Source organism: Oncorhynchus kisutch, linkage group LG4, assembly GCF_002021735.2.
Source record: "Oncorhynchus kisutch isolate 150728-3 linkage group LG4, Okis_V2, whole genome shotgun sequence".
Taxonomy (NCBI): domain Eukaryota; kingdom Metazoa; phylum Chordata; class Actinopteri; order Salmoniformes; family Salmonidae; genus Oncorhynchus; species Oncorhynchus kisutch.
The window spans coordinates 71,346,528-71,364,934 of NC_034177.2; the positions used below are offsets into that span (position 1 = coordinate 71,346,528).

General features: G+C 40.2%; 1 protein-coding gene across 3 annotated transcripts in view; it reads right to left on the reverse strand.

Moving 5' to 3' along the window:
* LOC109889943 (cGMP-dependent protein kinase 1) overlaps positions 1-18,407 on the reverse strand; it is a 134,832-nt gene that overhangs the window by 54,694 nt on the left and 61,731 nt on the right. For all 3 annotated transcript variants that reach the window (XM_020481795.2, XM_020481796.2, XM_020481794.2), the window contains exon 3: positions 18,056-18,169. In XM_020481795.2, coding sequence (XP_020337384.1) covers positions 18,056-18,169 — 114 coding nt within the window. The remainder of the gene's footprint in view (positions 1-18,055; positions 18,170-18,407) is intronic.

Below are 18,407 nucleotides of genomic sequence, written 5' to 3' on the forward strand. Positions count from 1 at the left end.
TAAACAAACTGGATGCAGTCTATCACAGTGCCATCCTGTATATAGCCCATCTGTAAACAGCCTATCTACCTACCTCATCCCCATACTGTATTTATTTATCTTGCTCCTTTGCACCCCAGTATCTCTACTTGCACATTCATCTTCTGCACATCTACCATTCCAGTGTTTAATTGTTATATTGTAATTACTTCGCCACCATGGCCTATTTATTGCCTTAACTTACCTCATTTGCACTTACTGTATATAGACGTTTTGTTTTCTTTTGTTCTACTGTATTATTGACTGTATGTTTTGTTTATTCCATGTGTAACTCTGTGTTGTTGTATGTGTCGAATTGCTATGCTTTATCTTGGCCAAGTCGCAGTTGCAAATGAGAACTTGTTCTCAACTAGCTTACCTGGTTAAATAAAGATTAAATAAATAAATACATTTTTATGTCTCTGCATGCAGTTTGAAGGAAGTTGAAGATAGCATTATCGTTAGCTTAGCACAATTTCTGGAAGTCAATTGATATGTACTAGCCAGGTATGTACCAAAGCTGTGTGGCTAGCACTTTTTACACTAAGTATTATTTACAAGTATATATACAATTGTAATATTTTGAAGCATTTATTTTTGTATTAAAAAAAATTATGTCAGAACTATGCATTTCATTCATCCGCTGTGATGGTGGGCAAACAGATAGGCTGTGTGCGAGTCTGAACACATTTGGCCAGCTGAGACAGCAGGACAGTGGCAGTTAATGAGTCCGCTGGATATCAAGTAAGAAAAGTGTGGGAAGAATACATTAACAGAATGCCATTGCTTTTCCAAAGCAATAGTTTTACCTCGCAACCACGACTGAAGATTGTTGAAACTGCTGGAAGTACTTTCAAGCTCTTACCTATCTTACATTAAGTAGCTAGTCAGCTAGCCCACGTAGCTATCTAACTGTGGTGAGACATGCTACATCGATGGACTACTATCCCTTGTCCAATATGGTTTGTGTGTGTGCTGTTTGCAAAAAAGGACGTGGTTGGTTAAAATGTTTCACAAATTTCCATTGCGGGATCCGGATCAATTTACACTATGGCTAGTTGCTCTGAATATAGGTAACAACACTCCAACCGATGACCTCAGAAAGGAACTCGTTTTCTCTGAAACATTTTCGATGTGGGACTTCATGGGAGGATGGAACTGACAAGCCGTTTCATGAGGAATACAGTGGTCCCACCAGTGGGCATTCTACACATGCCAGAACAAAGACTGGGACTAAGTGTGACATTATCTGATTGAATAGCAGCTCTTCTCATGATACAATGTGATAGGTTTGTCAATTTTCTCGTGGATAGGCTGTCCATGTCAAGTAGCATGTGTCACACAAAGCAATTTGGATGCAATTTCTGTTGCAGGTGTAAGTTAGAAGTGACAACATCTCAAGCAAATTTGCTGGTACACGAAGCAACTCAAATGCAATTGAAATTGCATGCAACATCCTATCTTGTCATACACCACATCTTGGTTTCACTAAATATTCATTTATCCAATCATTTTGTTATTGTAACAGCATTTATAGGCTGTATAATTTAGATACCTAACTAGCTAGTGCAGTTTATGATGGACAATTACAGTTGAAACTGGACGGAGAAAGGTCTGGGTTAATTTTAAAAAATTACATTTTTTGACTGTCATACCATGTACATAAACCATGAGTAGCCATACTATCTAGAATTCATTATACAATACTGTACATATTTGGCATGTCTCTTTTGACCCTGTTTTCAGCAGCACTGACAGCTGTGTTGACATGACAATTTATGTAAACGTTTTTCTACTTTCTACTGAAATTGCATACAGTCAGTTGTGTCAGTTGCTTGAAATAGGGTTGATTTCTATCTCTTACAATGCATCCAGATTGCTTAGAGTGACATAGTGTGACATCGTGTAACTGTAGAAAAACAACCCCACTAATGTCTCACTCCCCTCAGCTGGTCTCAGACTACTTTGTAGTGTTTGTGACAGTATCCAACAACCTGCTCACCCTGACAGCCTCCATTCTTTCACCACTTAATTTCCCAAAACAGTGTGCCGATAGCAACAATGCTTTTCCTTTGAACTCATGCCTATTTGTGATCAAATGTCATTTTCAGGATTTAAAGCGCAGGTTCAAGTCAATGATCCATCACATCTGTGGAGTCCATCGCTGGGAAGAGGACAGAGTGGAAGAACGCTGTTACCATGGACAGCTAAGAGAGGACCAGCAGAGGAAGCCCTCTACTCAGACGACACTGTTCAAGCACACAGGTTTGTTCCCCATTGAATTAGCATGCATATCAAATGAAACACATAGGCACTTTCCTTTTCACAGATGAGAAATGCTTTCTTAGAATCTACTGTGCTCTGATTTGTGTGTAGGTGTTCACAAGCTAAATACTTAGCACGTAATAACTATTTGGTACTAGTCATGTCTATGTTATTTCATGGTCCATCTAAGGTGGTCTCTCTTCTCTTTTACTATGTTTTACCAGGAACATGTATATGTTGAAATACTGTCAAAAGCGTCTCCACTTCAAAGACTACAGCATGAAAGCCCGAACCCAGTTGACAGTTTTTCACCACAATGAGAATCAGAACCGGAATAGAGGACAAGCCTCAACTGTTGCTGGTAACTATGCCATCAATGTTCTGATTTACACTTTACCACTTCCTTGGTCATATTGGGATGGTAATGCAATCATTGGCCTGTCCAGACAGATCTATTCTAACAAAAGGCCAGGTGATTGCCCCTCCAAGATAATTTGGATGACTTGGGGAAAGTGGGGGGTTTCTTTGGGGGATGGTGCTCAGAGACACCCTTTTTCTTCTCTGTGGGATGTGTGAAACATCTCTCCACTGCACTTATCTGATCATTTGCATCCAACATGTATCTTGGAGTGCAATGTAGGAAACCAATAAGTGTCCTTGTGTTTTATATTGTATTCACTGGTTTATTTTCTTATCTTTCCTAATTTCCTAATCTTCAGGCAATCCAAGATACAGCATTGTTGCCCCTAAACTCAATATATCAGCACACCACTCAAAGATTCAGGAATGACCTGATGTAGCACGTCCTGCAGAAACGCATGGACAAAAAAGGTGAAATACTGGGAACCAAAATTCTGTGGAAGTGGCCGTCATCTGGCTGACAACATAGCCCCATCCCAAAACCCAGCAAGGAGGTTATTGCAGCACACACATCAAGATTCAAGAACACTTGAGTGCCATTTTGAGAATGCCCTGTCTATATTGCTCATTATGTGCAGTGATTTACCTTCAGTATTGAAACGTTACTGACACAGTGATCTGACTGTTTTATTTAATACACAAAACTATCGTGTGACACTGTAATAAACCACATATAGTTGCTAGTAACAAAACAGTTGGTACTGGTTCAAATAATGTAATTTATTACTATGACTAGACAGAATTGTAACAAAATAGAATGTAATGGTTTAGAGTGATTTGACAAAATTTGTTGGTTAGGCAATGTCTGGCTGTGAAGATGAGTCATTGTAGTGTAATTACAATAGGCCCATCACATTCTCTGCCTCCTTGAATCCCTCATAGACACTTGTTGGCGAGGGATATTTGCGGCGAATGGCACAAACAACACATGAAGCTCATTCAAGCACCGATAAGAAATCAACCTGTGTTGACTAAGAACACAAATTGTTTATTCATGAGTAGCTAGATAAAAATGATCTAATCACAAGAAAATGTTTGATTTGATCAATGCAAAAACTGCAAAAGTGATCAATATATGATCTTTCTTACACTTTGTTAGTGTGTGCCGGGACAAGAAGAATAATGCCACTTACTCGATGGACAGCTTTCGGTCCAGCAGGTCTAGGCTGCTTCTTCCAATTTAATTCCGGGACATGGAAGGATGACTCTATACCACCACGATTGATGAACACAGAAAAGTCCTTGTGATTTGTTACACTGTCGAACGTGCGCTGCGTTCTTCCCTGGAGATATCAAGCCACCCAATCGATAGCAGTAACAAGTCCCACTCTGTGAAGCACAAACACTCATCATCCGTTGTCATGAGTTGTCATTTCCCGCAGTTGCACCACCAATCCCCCTTCGACCTGGCTCTCCACACCGCTCCAGTTAGCTTGTGTACCGGCTCCACCACTGATTCAGGCTCAAATAAATACGGCTCTGAATAAAAATGTTCTTCTTCTACCTCAAAGTCCGACATGATTTTTCAAGTGTTATGATGATTTGCCAATAAGAAAGAAAGTAAGCTAGGTAGCTATGTTAGCTACTACAGTAAGTGACAACAATATTATGGTTCAAATAAAATATACTAATAGATAAAGAAGACAATATTTTTGAAGAAAAAACACTGTATAATCTTTACAAATGATATCATAAATAGGACTGGTGGAGTTGTTACACATGCAGCAAACAAAAATATATGGAACTCAAAATGACAACCAACTACTTGCAGCATTATCACAAAAACGGAAGAGGCAAGTGGAAGGGGGAGAAATTAAGGAACTTGTCTGTTGGCCCTGCATTTAAGACCAAAATTGGTTTAAAAAATAGTGATAAATACAAAAATAGACCTGTTTAATTTTAGGACCGAAACATTGATTACAAAATAGTTTGGAAGAGATTTTCGATGTACCGATTCCATGGCACATGGTTTATGAACCGACACACAAAACAATGCTGGGTTCAAAACTTTGAGTTTTTCAATTTACAACCAATAGAATGTTATATATATGGGGGATACAACCATCCCAGCATTGCAGATTTTGTGGCAAAGGGACAGAATCATTAGATCATTTGTTTTGGTACTGTCCACATGTAGCTTGTTTTTGGTCACAGGTTCAGGAATGGCTGAAGAATTCCAACATTTACCTGGTGCTGCAAATAGCACTGCTGGGTGATTTAAAAAGTCATAGTCAATTGATCAATAATATAATAATACTCTTAGCAACAATGTCTATCTTTAATTTACAATCTGTAGACACTATGAGAATATAAAGGTTCAGAACTTTGTGAAACATCACAGCCCAGTGGAAAAATACATTGCAAATAGAAGGTCTTCAGAAATAGATGGGAAGAGTTGAGGGTAGCTGAAAGATGGGACTAAAAACAAACAAAAAAGAACTATTGTAAAATATATGGTGTCCGTAAAATGTATATAGTATGTATACGCTGGAAGTAGAGACCTAAGTGTTGTTGTCCATTAGTTTACTCCAATTAGGGGAGGGGTGGTGGGGTTAGGGGTTATTTTAAAATAGATATATTTACCAAAACAATATATGGAGGATTGGATATTATGCAGACAATGACATTGATGGATGCCACAATCTATCTGCAATATAAAAGCTGATCTTCCCCTTAATTTCTTTAAATAAAAAAACATTTGACCTGCATATACATATCTGGGCATCTAGATTGACGAAAATCTCTTTCAAAAAGCATGTTAGCCTCCCGAGTGGCGCAGTGGTCTAAGGCACTGCATCACAGTGCTAGCTGTGCCGCTAAAGATCCTCTTTCGAGTCCAGGCTCTGTCGCAGCCAGGTGCGACCATGAGACCCATGGGGCGGTGCACAAGCGTCGTCCAGGTTAGGGGAGGGTTTGGCTGGCAGGGATGTTCTTGTCCCATCGCGCACTAGCGACTCCTGTGGCGGGCTGGGCGCAATGCATGCTGACACGGTCGCCAGGGGCACAGTGTTTCCTCTGACACATTGGTGCGGCTGGCTTCCGGGTTAAGCGGGCATTGTGTCAAGAAGCAATGCGGCTTGGTTGGGTTGTGTTTCAGAGGATGCACGGCTCTCGACCTTCGCCTCTCCCAAGTCCATATGGGAGTTGCAGCAATGGGACAAGACTGTAACTACCAATTGGAGATGATGGGGAGAAAAAGCGGTAAAAAAATATATATATATTTTTAAATAGCGTGTTGATGAGTTAGTTAATAAATTTGCACTATGCTTTATTACAGACAATAGGTTCAGTACACATCACTGCATTCTGTATCAGAAAGTAGGCTGGCTCTCTTTGAAGTCTTGTAGACTGATGCATTACACTCTTTTTGTTTATAAAGCCTTCCTGCAAAAAACTTTCGCCGTACCTTACTTCATTGTTAACTTACAGACTTATGAGATACCTGAATCATTCTCAGAGATGGCCAACTCTGGAGATCCCTTCAATCTTCACTGAGTTAGGTTAATCTGATTTGAGTTTTTTTGCACCTTACTTGTGGAGTAATCTCCAAGACTCTAAAAGTGGATGAATTGGTGCCTTTAGGGCAATTCAAAAGAATGATTGAGGACCTTTTTACCGAAGAATGTGTTTGTTTTCTATGATTATGTTTTGCATTTCATGTATTGGTGTGAATATTGACGTGTACAGTTTATAGATGTGTATATTAATGTGTATCGTGTGTATTGTGTATACAGGGCTCATCTGTAAAAGAGACCTAGGTCTCAGCATGACTTCCTGTCAAAATAAAGGTTAAATAAATAAAAATATCTGAGAGTTTAATTAAAGAGTCTCAGTCTTCTCTTTCTTCTCTTCAATTCTCAATCAAAACAGCGAACAATGAGAAAGCTTAGTTGCTGTGATGATTTTGCTTCCCACTGGTGCAGAGTGCAGAGACAATATTGTCCGTCCACCATAGACTGGACTTGGAAGATAAATGGTAATTGTTTATTTTCCACGTCATTACAGAAAATCACCCAAACAATCATTCTCTACCAGGAAGACTATTGGAGTGACCTGGTATATTTTAGTCTGGTCGTTCTGAGAAAATCATACAGAGAACATGTTCTCATCTATTCATCAATAGATGCGTTATTCTAATCTGGGGCCACAGTCTTCTCATATCTGCTTTCACATATCTCCAACTCAATTGACTTAGTTCCATCACATTGTTGATAGCCTGCGTCACAATAGCAGGGTTGAAGAAAGGAAAGGGACATTGTGTCCAAGTCCTTGCAGCAGGACACTGAATGGATTTGTCCATCAGCTCAAGAGGGAAAACTGCTTCAAGATTAGACCATCAGATGTTGAATACAAATAGACAAGTAGGTTTATTGATAAAGACTAATAGGTTTTTAGGAAAGCTTTTTTACCATTGCTACCACAACCGTTTCATGCATCTCTGTTGCCAAAGAAGATGTCATTCCTGGGTTGCACTTTAGAAGCACATCAAGGTACCAGCACCTTCCTGAAATAACTCCAAAATGTACCAAACATTTCAGAGGGAGATATACACAGCGCCTACAGCAGCATTGGTTTGACCTGTGTGGGTCTACAGGTAATTTATGTGAGCATCTAAGCAATATGCATCGTTTCTCATTCCTCCTTCTGATAGCACACCTTAGCACTGGATTAGCCAGGCCTCAACGAGTACCAATAGCCACCAATGCCGCACCCCTGGGGCATATTTTCTCAGAGTCTAATCCATCAATTAAATATACAATTAAACTAAATATACTAATATACTATTTTGATTAGGCAGGTCCTAAAGGAATAATCCACACAAAAGCTATATTTTGGTATTTGTTTCATTAGTCCAATGTGATACCGTTCCAAAATGTTTTGCATGTCAGCAATCAAGTTTTCAAGATATAGGACGTTCACATCATCATGATGATGTGGCAAGTGACAATTAGCTTTTTGAAAATCTTATATCTTGAAAACTAGATTACTGACACGCAAAACATTTTGGGACTGCATCAACAGTAGACTAACAAATATCGTTTTTGAGTGGATTATTACATTATGATGCCAAGAACAAATGTATTTCAAAATAACAGAATAGCATATTTTGTCCTCCTAAAGCTGCTTCCTGTTTGTGTTATCAAAATACTAACAACGTCAGTGTGTTAAATAGACTTATTTAGGAAAAGTCAAGGACAGAGAGGGACATGACTTTTAAAATGACAGAGATATGTAAATGTTTTATTCACATGGCATTCAAAAGCTGTCGTTGGCAGTTCTACTGTCCTACAAATGAGTTGCAATGTTTGTGTAGATAGAACGAGGTAGCTGATTCTCATAAGCCTCATCCTCTGACAGCTCGGGTACGACACTTCCCCCCCCTGAGGCAAAGTGGAACAATCATCAAAACTCTGCTCCAAAACCCTGGTGCCACAGTAACAATTCTTCTGGCTTTGGCAGCTTATGATGAGTGTCTTGGTGTAGTGTGGTGAGAGAAAGCATCCCACTCTTTACAGAAACACCAATGACTCTGACTAAGAAGTTTCCTATCTCAGCGGGGGCTACACGTCTGTAAACCCATGTGGGAAATAGCTCATTAAGACGAGCAACCAACCATGGTTCAAATCACTGTGAAAAAGAGTGAAATGCGAAAAGTTTGAGTGGAAACTTTGCATTCACTCTTGTTTCAATAGTGACTCAAAACACATTCAATGTTCCCTACGGTTTAGCTGTTCTTGTGGGATACTAACAGTTTAATCCCAAAAATATGCACAGACACATGCACACAGGTGCACACGCATTCACAAACACACATAGACACACACACTTACCTTTTGTCTAGTTGAATCTTAATGATGACTCACATGTTATTTTCACTACCATGTATTTCCCCGAGGGAGAGATGCTAGTTCATATTACCATGCCTGTTTCCGCATTCACAAATATTAGCATAGAAATGTCCATCAAACATTGTTTAAAGAGACAGCTGCAGGGTTATTCTCTCACTGTAATTCTGGAGGTCTCTTTCTCTCCCTGTCTTTTCTTTCTCTCTCCCTTTCCCTCCTCTCGTCCTCCACAGCGCACTCTTACTAGGTGTGTTAACTTTTTCAGCCGCCTGAAATCCTGATGCAGCCTCTGGCTCACGTACATTTATAAACCCTCTCAGATATAAAGTCATACGCAAGCACAGATCTGTATACGCACACACCATCTGCAGTCTGGCTAGGGTCTGAGTGACCGTAACCCCCACTGTACTGATCACCCCGATCCCCTTAACCCCCTCACCTCTGTCCCTCCACTGTTCCTCGCAGGAGAGGGTTACCATGGCAGCCAATGGAAGCTGAGGGCTTTTGATTACCACTCATGGAGGACTGTGTAAAAACATCTTCCTCCTCCTCCTCACTTTCCATTTTGTTGTCTCTCGCCATATCTTTGTCTGTATCTCTCTCGCTCTCATCTCTCGTTTCAATTTACCTCTATCTCTTTTTTTATTGTCTGCAGCTCTCTGACCCCCTATCTCTATTTCTTTCTCTCTCTCTCATCTCTCTTTCGAGGGCAGACACACCAACATAAAGACTCCTGTGTGTGGTGATATGAGATGTTTGTGACAAGTGGAGACACAAAAACACAGGATACCTCCTTCCGAGAGTCTGCCAGTGCTCTCCTTTCACTACCTTCCTCAATTCTGAGTGCCCTCTTCTCCACCAGAATCCCCATTTAGTCACACTGCGGGAGAATATACCAATGTTTACAATATCCAAATTGCTATCGATTTCAAATAGCACTATCATTTCCTATAGAATTGTTAAAAACAAATGTACATCAGGGAGAAGACAAGCCCCAATCACACAAGCATTTGCAAATTAGTGGACATGTGATTGAGTGGGACACATTATCAGTGATGTCTGCTTTAATCAAGTCGATATTAAATCATTTTACCCTCGCTCATACTTTAGTTCTTTAAGGCTAAAAAACATGATTAGTATTCTGGGTCAACCTCTCTGTGAGCAGAGCAGGCAGTCTGAGAAGGACAAGGAGAGGAGACAGTTTAACATTGTAACAGCTCGCTGCTGAAACTACAAGGTCAGTGTCATATGGAGGTTGACTATAGTCTGAAATTCACCACTCAACTGCCTGTTGACATGGAGAACATGAAATATGTTGTTTACACATGGATGTGGAAGTGTTCTGGGAAGTCTTTTTGTGGTTCATAACCGATTGTATAAGCTCTGCACATACATTAATGTGTGGTATACAGGGTTGGGTAGGTTACTTTCTAAATGTAATCATTTACAGTTACAATTTACCTGTCCAAAATTGTAATCAATAATATAATTTTTTGATTATCCAAACTCAGTAATGTAATCTGATTACATTCATTTACTTTTAGATTACTTTCCCCTTAAACAACATTAGAAGAAGACAAACAATTATGTTACCAATTGAACGACATCTATTGTAGAATAATATTGCAGAATAATTCAACGTTAAAGTTTACATAGCTCAAATGTTACTTTATGAGTTGGTTATGTAGGCTTCTTCTAACCCATTGCTTTCTACTACGTATAATAATACGATTCAATTATATCTTTACATTAAAAACCAAAGTCTATCAGAATTTCAGTCATTCCAATAAATGTTATACCCCTTGATCTTCAAGAATAGGACTTGGAAATATGGAAGTATAGATTAGCGTAATTGATTTACCTGAGCATAATCCCAAAACTAAGGATTCATTAGCCAGCCCTACTCTGTAGTTTATGATTTTGTCGTTATGGAGGAATAATTGGGCTCATTGATTTGAGTTAAATGAAATGCTGCGCTCATGGAATGGCATACTCAGCAAGAAACTAGAATGGTCCAAACACACCAAGACAGTCGTGAAGAGGGCACGACAAAGCCTATTCCCCCTCAGGAAACAAAACAATTTGGCATGGGTCCTGAGATCCTCAAAAGGTTCTACAGCTGCAACATCGAGAGCTGGTTGCATCACTGCCTGGTACGGCAATTGCTCGGCCTCTGACCGCAATGCACTACAGAGGGTAGTGCGTACGGCCCAGTACATCACTGGGGCTAAGCTGCCATCCAGGACCTAAAAATTGTCAAAGACCCCAGCCACCCCAGTCATAGTGTTCTATCTACTACCGCATGGCAAGCGGTACTGGAGCCTCAAGTCAAGGACAAAAAGGCTTCTCAACAGTTTTTACCCCCAAGCCATAAGGTAATCAAATGGCTACCCGGACTATTTGCATTGTGTGGCCCCCCAACCCCTCTTTTTACGCTGCTGCTACTCTGTTTATCATATATGCATAGTCACTTTAACTATACATTCATGTACATACTACTTCAATAGGGCTGACCAACCAGTGCTCCCGCACATTGGCTAACCGGGCTATCTGCATTGTGGCCCACCCACCACCCGCCAACCCCTCTTTTACGCTACTGCTGCTCTCTGTTCATCATATATGCATAGTCACTTTAATCATATCTACATGTACATACTACCTCAATCAGCCTTACTAACCGGTGTCTGTATGTAGCCTCCCTACTTTATAGCCTCGCTACTGTATATAGCCTGTCTTTTTACTGTTGTTTTATTTCTTTACTTACCTATTGTTCACCTATTACCTTTTTTGTACTATTGGTTAGAGCCTGTAAGTAAGCATTTCACTGTAAGGCTGTTGTATTGGGCGCACGTGACAAATACACTTTGATTTGATTTGATTTGAGCACAATTGAAAAGTGCTATTTACATTTGAAAAATGAATGCCATATGCTGCATTTGCTATAGGCCTATTGTCATGTATACTCCATCTCCGGCGCACGAGGTCACCAGGCTGATCAATATTACACACACCTGTCACCAACATTACGTGCACTAGCATCTCATCAGACTCACCTGGACTCCATCACCTGCCTGATCACCCTCCCTATATACAGTTGAAGTCAGAAGTATACATACACTTAGGTTGGAGTCATTAAAACTCATTTTCAACCACACATTTCTTGTTAACAAACTATATTGTTTGGGCAAGTCGGTTAGGACATCGACTTTGTGCATGACACAAGTCATGTTTCCAAAAATGGTTTACTGACAGATTATTTCACTTATAGTTCACTGTATCACAATTCCAGTGGGTCAGAAGTTTACATACACTAAATTGGCTGTGCCTTTAAAAAAATCCAGAAAATGATGTCATGGTTTTAGAGGCTTCTGATAGGCTAAATGACATAATTTGAGTCAATTGGAGGTGTACCTGTGGATGTATTTCAAGGCCTACCTTCAAACTCTCTGCCTCTTTGCTTGACATCATGGGAAAATCCAAAGAAATCAACCAAGACTTCAGAAACAGCTTGTAGACCTCCACAAGTCTGGTTCATCCTTGGGAGCAATGTCCAAATGCCTGAAGGTACCACATTCATCTGTACAAACTATAGTATGCAAGTATACCATGGGACCACACAGCTGTCATATCGCTCAGGAAGGAGACGAGTTCTGTCTCCTAGAGATTAAGGTACTTTGGTGCGAAAAGTGCAAATCAATCCCAGAACAACTGCAAAGGACCTCGTGAAGATGCTGGAGGAAACAGGTACAAAAGTATCTATATCCACAGTAAAACAAGTCCTGTATCGACATGAAAGGACACTCAGCAAGGAAGAAGCCACTGCTCCAAAACCGCCATAAAAAAAGCCAGTCTATGGTTTACAACTGCACATGGGGACAAAGATCGTACTTTTTTGAGACATGTCCTCTGGTCTGATGAAACAAAATTAGAACTGTTTGGCCATAATGACCATCGTTATGTTTGAATAAAAAAAGGGGAGGCTTGCAAGCCGAAGAACACCATCTCAACCGTTAAACACAGGAGTGGCAGCATCGTGTTGTGGGGGTGATTTGCTGCAGGAGGGACTGGTGCACTTTACCAAATAGATGGCATCACGAGGCAGGACAATTATGTGGATATGTTGAAGCAACATCTCAAGACATCAGGAAGTTAAAGCTTGGTCACAAATGGATCTTCCAAGTGGACAATGACCCCAAGCTTACTTCCAAAGTTGTGGCAAAATGACTTAAGGACAACAAAGTCAAGGTATTGGAGTGGCCATCCCATAGCCCTGACCTCAATCCTATAGAAAATTTGTGGGCAGAACTGAAAAAGCGTGTGTGAGCAAGGAGGCCTACAAACCTGTCTCAGTTACACCAGCTCTGTCAGGAGGAATGGGCCAAAATTCACCCAACTTATTGTGGGAAGCTTGTGGAAGGCTACCCAAAATGTTTGACCCAAGTTAGACAATTTAAAGGCAATGCTACCAAATACTAATTGAGTGTAAACTTCTGACCCACTGGGAATTTGATGAAAGAAATACAAGCTGAAATAAATCATTCTCTCTACTATTATTCTGACATTTCACATTCTTAAAATAAAGTGGTGATCCTAACTGACCTAAGACAGGGAATTTTTTACTAAGATTAAATGTCAGGAATTGGCTAAGGTGTATGTAAACTTCCGACTTCAACTGTATGTCACTCCCTTTGGTTCTTTCCCGAGGAGTTATTGTTTCTGTTTCAGTGTCTCGTGTCTGTACACTACTCGTGTTCCTTGTTTTGTTCCTCGTGTTATCTATTATTAAAGTCACTCCCTGTACTTGCTTCCTGACTCCCAGCCTACACGTTACACCTATTGTTTACATTTTTGTTGGTGACACTTTGATATGTTGATAATATGCAGCTGTTTAAAGGTCAAATCCACAGATGAAACAATAACAAAACGTCTGACCAGCCTCTGTTCTGGTAAAAAGCTGAAGAATGGGCCTGGAGAAATGTAACCACTCTCAGATTAATAGACAGAGCTATGGATGCAAGGACTGACCATCCATGATATTAAAATTATTGTTTTAATCATGTTATGGAGGCTATACAGTGTTTGTTAACATTTACAATGTTTACAAACATTGGAGAAATACAAACTTATATTTTGGGTACTCATGGAGTGTGACAGTTGACCTAAGCTCATGAGGCATAAGTTATATTCTTCATGAATCAATGGATATACAGTATATATATATAGATATATATAGCAACTACAGACTGCCCCTTTAAGTCTATCAAAAGTGTGTTAGTTTGAGCATGTGTCCATTAGGCCTATGGATTTTTTTTCTTATCACATTGAATAAGATTGCAGCTGTAAAAAGGTTTGCAAAAGGGCATTTTTCACTGGCTGTCAACTGGTTTCAAAAACAATGATTGATAGGCAGCTTAAACTTCTTGAACTCAACCATTATTGGATTCAAATACACATTTAGATTTGTGAACAACCATCCACAACAACCACAATCTGTAAGGCTCAAATAACTAAATGAGAGTGCAGCAGTGTGATTCACATCAATGCACTATGTAGATATCAATATTAAGTGATATCTGAATCACCGTAGACTACACCACTGCTGTCATCCTTACCTCCAACCTTTATTCAAGTTGGATCATCTTTGGATGCCGACAGCAGCCACACCATTTGAAGACAGCCCACAAAAGCTTATTCCTGCTCTTTTCCCATGATCCATCAAACACATTTGGTGTGTCATCATAGTGGTCTCTGACTTGTGGTCAGACTCACTCGGGTGGAACAAACTTAAACCTGCGCATTTTTTCAATGCTGATTTGAATGTCATTGAGAAAAACAAAGTGTCAGAGATTTTTTTTCCGCAAACATTCTTTCTGAATGTAAAAGTAATCCTCAAAGTAATCATCTTGTTTTTCAAAAGTATCTGTAAACTGATTACAATATTTTTGCTGGTAACGTAACAGATTATAGTTACCGTTTTTTTGTAATCCGTTACATGTAATGTAATCAGTTACTCCCCAACCCTGGTGGTGCACATACCGTACATCTACAAACACACCAGGGTTGGGGTCAATTTGAATTGAAGTCAGTCAATTCAGGAAGTGATTTGAATTCACAAATGAAAAAATGGAAAAACCTTTGAAATAAATAGCTTCTCCTTTTCAGTTTATTGAGAAATTGTTGAAAATAGATGCCCTTTTTACCATTATTGAATTGGAATTTCAGTTTACTTCCTGAATTTACTGACTTGAAACACAGACACCTGTATAGAGACACACATGTGAAGACACATACATTAACTTACTTAAACACACACACAGAGCCCTTCCCAGCCTCACACATACACAGGAATCTGCCACAGAATTCCAAACAACAAGTTTTATGATTTAAACAGTGAGTCCCTAGTGAAGCTACCACTGTCAGTAGAAAAGTTTCAGTGTTTAGTTTCATGCTTGTTCTCCTGAGGTCAAACCTGTAACTTCCAACTCCTGTCATAACAAAAGCCAAGTTATTTTGGACAGGGTGAACTGAGAGAAAGCCCAAGCAGGGAACGATGAGTCTCACTAAACTGTCCAAACCTACTAATAGAGATTAGACAGACAGACAGACAGACAAGAGATTGGTCATTCACTGAGGAAAGGCTTTTCATACAGCTCAACTCTCCAAACAATGGAGCCTCTAAAAATGACTACACTGCATTGCAGCCTGACAAAGGTTCATTTTGAGGTATATTTTGGTTTATGTGATCAAATCCACAATAGCTTAGAAAAAGGGTCAGGAATCTACATTACACAAGGATTACGGGTAGAGAGAAAATATGAATCATAGTATCATAATATCACTGGGGGAATTTCTCTTTAAAGTCAGAGTTTAGATGGAAACACTGTAGAGTGGCAGATATCTCAAGGTCTGAGCTATCTTGTTCTGTACTGCACTGTGTTCTTCAGTGTTGTGCTAATGAGCAGGCTGGACAGCTTTTTCCTAAATGCCACTACCCTCCAGTTCTGGGGAAAAAGCACTGCATATTTTTTCAACATTTAGGCATGCATCTCTCGTTCCTTTCCTTGTTCCCATCCTTGCTTTCTCTATCATTTCCTTACCGCTCTCTCTCTCTCTCTGGTGGTAACCTCTTTAAAACCATTCTTAAAGCCATTTGTCCTTAATAGGAGAGAAAGTGATGCATGACTTGTTTGCGTCCTAGTGGGAAAATAACATTGTTTACAGATATGACCCGCAGGAACTTATAAATCCTTTTCAAATGTGTCTAATAATTCTCCAGGGTCTGTAATGTGTAATCTTAGAGCATGGACCATACAATCAGAAACATATGAACTGAGAATAGCTCTGGTGTGATTTGGCTAGCTTTAAGCATTGTCTTCAGCTCAATTGTATTTGACTGTAGTCTCAAATCTATTCATATTTAATACTCAATGTATTTATATTTGATAAGCTGATGTTCCTTCAGTGTGTATATTTAATTATAAGTCTACATGATCGTGACAATCTCTCTCTCTCCTCTAACCCCCTCCCTCCCTCTCTGTCAGACCCAAATCCCTCTATCCTTACAGCATGGCATGTGATAATGAGTGTTAGACGTCAAACAAAGAGAGATCTCTGCAAACCTATAGTCTGTACTTCAACATAGAGACCAACACTCTTGGATTTATTTAACACTTTATGTAGCGATGTATGTGGTGCTTTTCCAGATGCTCAAAGAGGCATGGCATTGTAATTTAGTATTTCTTAAGAAAAGCCATCATCTATAATAACAGCACTCTTGTGAAATAGTTATTGTCCTCAACTTCGCATATTGCTTCATGATTATGCCACGTAATCCACAGATATGCAATTATGTTTCATGTTGTCGGTACATTTAAAGGAGGGAGGCGGTGGGCGGGTAGCAGGTTGGGTTTGTATTATGGAGAATGTTTATTGACAGGCTCATTTAACATCTGAAGAAATGCTCCTCAAATGCCAAGTCATAATTACACATGCAAATTATACTTAAAGGAGCGCACACTGGAATAATCCCTTCGAAGAACATGTACATATGCATTCCTAGATGCTTCATAATGGCAGCACAATGAATTGGTTGATTAGATAACATACACACACAGACTTCCTCATGCACCTAGATAAATTCAACAGGTCTTGTGTGTGAGCAGTGGTTGTGGGAGACATGTGAGTGGGAGTGTAGGGAGTCAGGGGACTGTGATGGTTGAGACACTCTGTAACTGTTGTGTAGTAGATCTAATCCCTCAGATACTCAGCCCCAACCCTCCCTTAGAACTCCTCACCATGGCAACAGAGCCACGAGATCCAACACTTTGGAGGAACCAGAGGAACAGATAGGAGGTGGCAGACTGACTGATAGCGTGACGGCCTCCTCACCTCTCATCTTTCCATTCCTCACCTATCTCACTTCTTTTCTGCCCCTCACCTCTCCCTTCTCATCACTTTCCCCCTCATGCCCTCCCCGCATCTCTCCTCTCAGCTTACCCTTCAACTCTCTCCCCCCAACCCCCTTCCTCCCATCTTTCTCCTCCACTCTCAGCCATCACCTCAGGGACTCTATATCCTTCACACCTTGGCCACTGCACATCCTAGGGGCTTAGTCACCAGCCAACACCTCATGAAAATCCATCAACTGTGTGAGTAATTGATTAATGAATGAATAGTTGTTAAGTTAAGTGATTTAAGGGATTTTATGTGAAGCTGACTGGGACCTGTCAATTAAACTGTTTCAGATACAACATTCTTCAGCTGTGGTGTACAAAGGTGTACAGTACGTGCGTATGGTGCAAACATGTGAGAAGAGAGTGCTTGCATCCCTTGTAAATGTCCTAACACACAGTTCTATGTCGATCCCGTGTTATTCATATCCAACCCTACAGCTCCAGCCTGTACCCATTTCCTCTTTGCTCCATAAACACACATTCCTCATTCTGACACACTCTCATAACACACACAGGCTCACTGAAATATGGACACAGACTTAGAAACCTTTCTGTCGGTGTATGTATACATTCATGTGTGTAGGCCTGTGATGATAAAACCTGAGGTGAAAACTAAAGCACAACCATTAGGATAAAAAAAATGGTGAGCTGCATGTCAAATGCACCACTTTGGGTGTTCTGAGCTACTCAACCAGAGTAAAATCCAATGTGTTGTGGCTAGAGGGCTGTTTCACCTTGACTGGAACAATGCTATCAGTGTGTTCCTTGCTTCTGCTAGTACATAACAGGGTGATTCCTTCCTATGTCTACTGAGGGATGACTCACCGTCCGGCAGGTCCTGACTGACTCCACATTGAGCTCTCTCTGTGTCTCTGTGTCTCTGTGTGTGTGTGTGTGTGTGTGTGTGTGTGTGTGTGTGTGTGTGTGTGTGTGTGTGTGTGTGTGTGTGTGTGTGTGTGTGTGTGAGCTTGCGCATGTGTTTGCATGTCACAATGTAAGTATTTTGGCATGAGTGTTTAGACAGCGATATAGGGTTGGTGTGTGTAGACTCACTCTTGACAGTTGCTGTCCTGGTACAGTTGTAGAGTATGGCCAGCTCTCCAAACACCTTCCCAGGTCCCATGGTGCACAGCTTCACACTCTCCTTTGTCACCTCCACCCTACCATCTGAAAAACACACACACACTTTTAATATATCTGGAAACACACGTACAAATACACACTCTTAATAATATAACTGAAAATACATTTATATATCCCTTGTACTTGACTTTGCACATCATCGTGGCCCATCTAACAAAGTACATCAGAGCAGGATGCTAATAAACTGATAAGACTAGAGGTTCAATCTCTGTATGGATCACATACTATTATCCCCTCATTTGCATGACTAAGCAGTAAGATA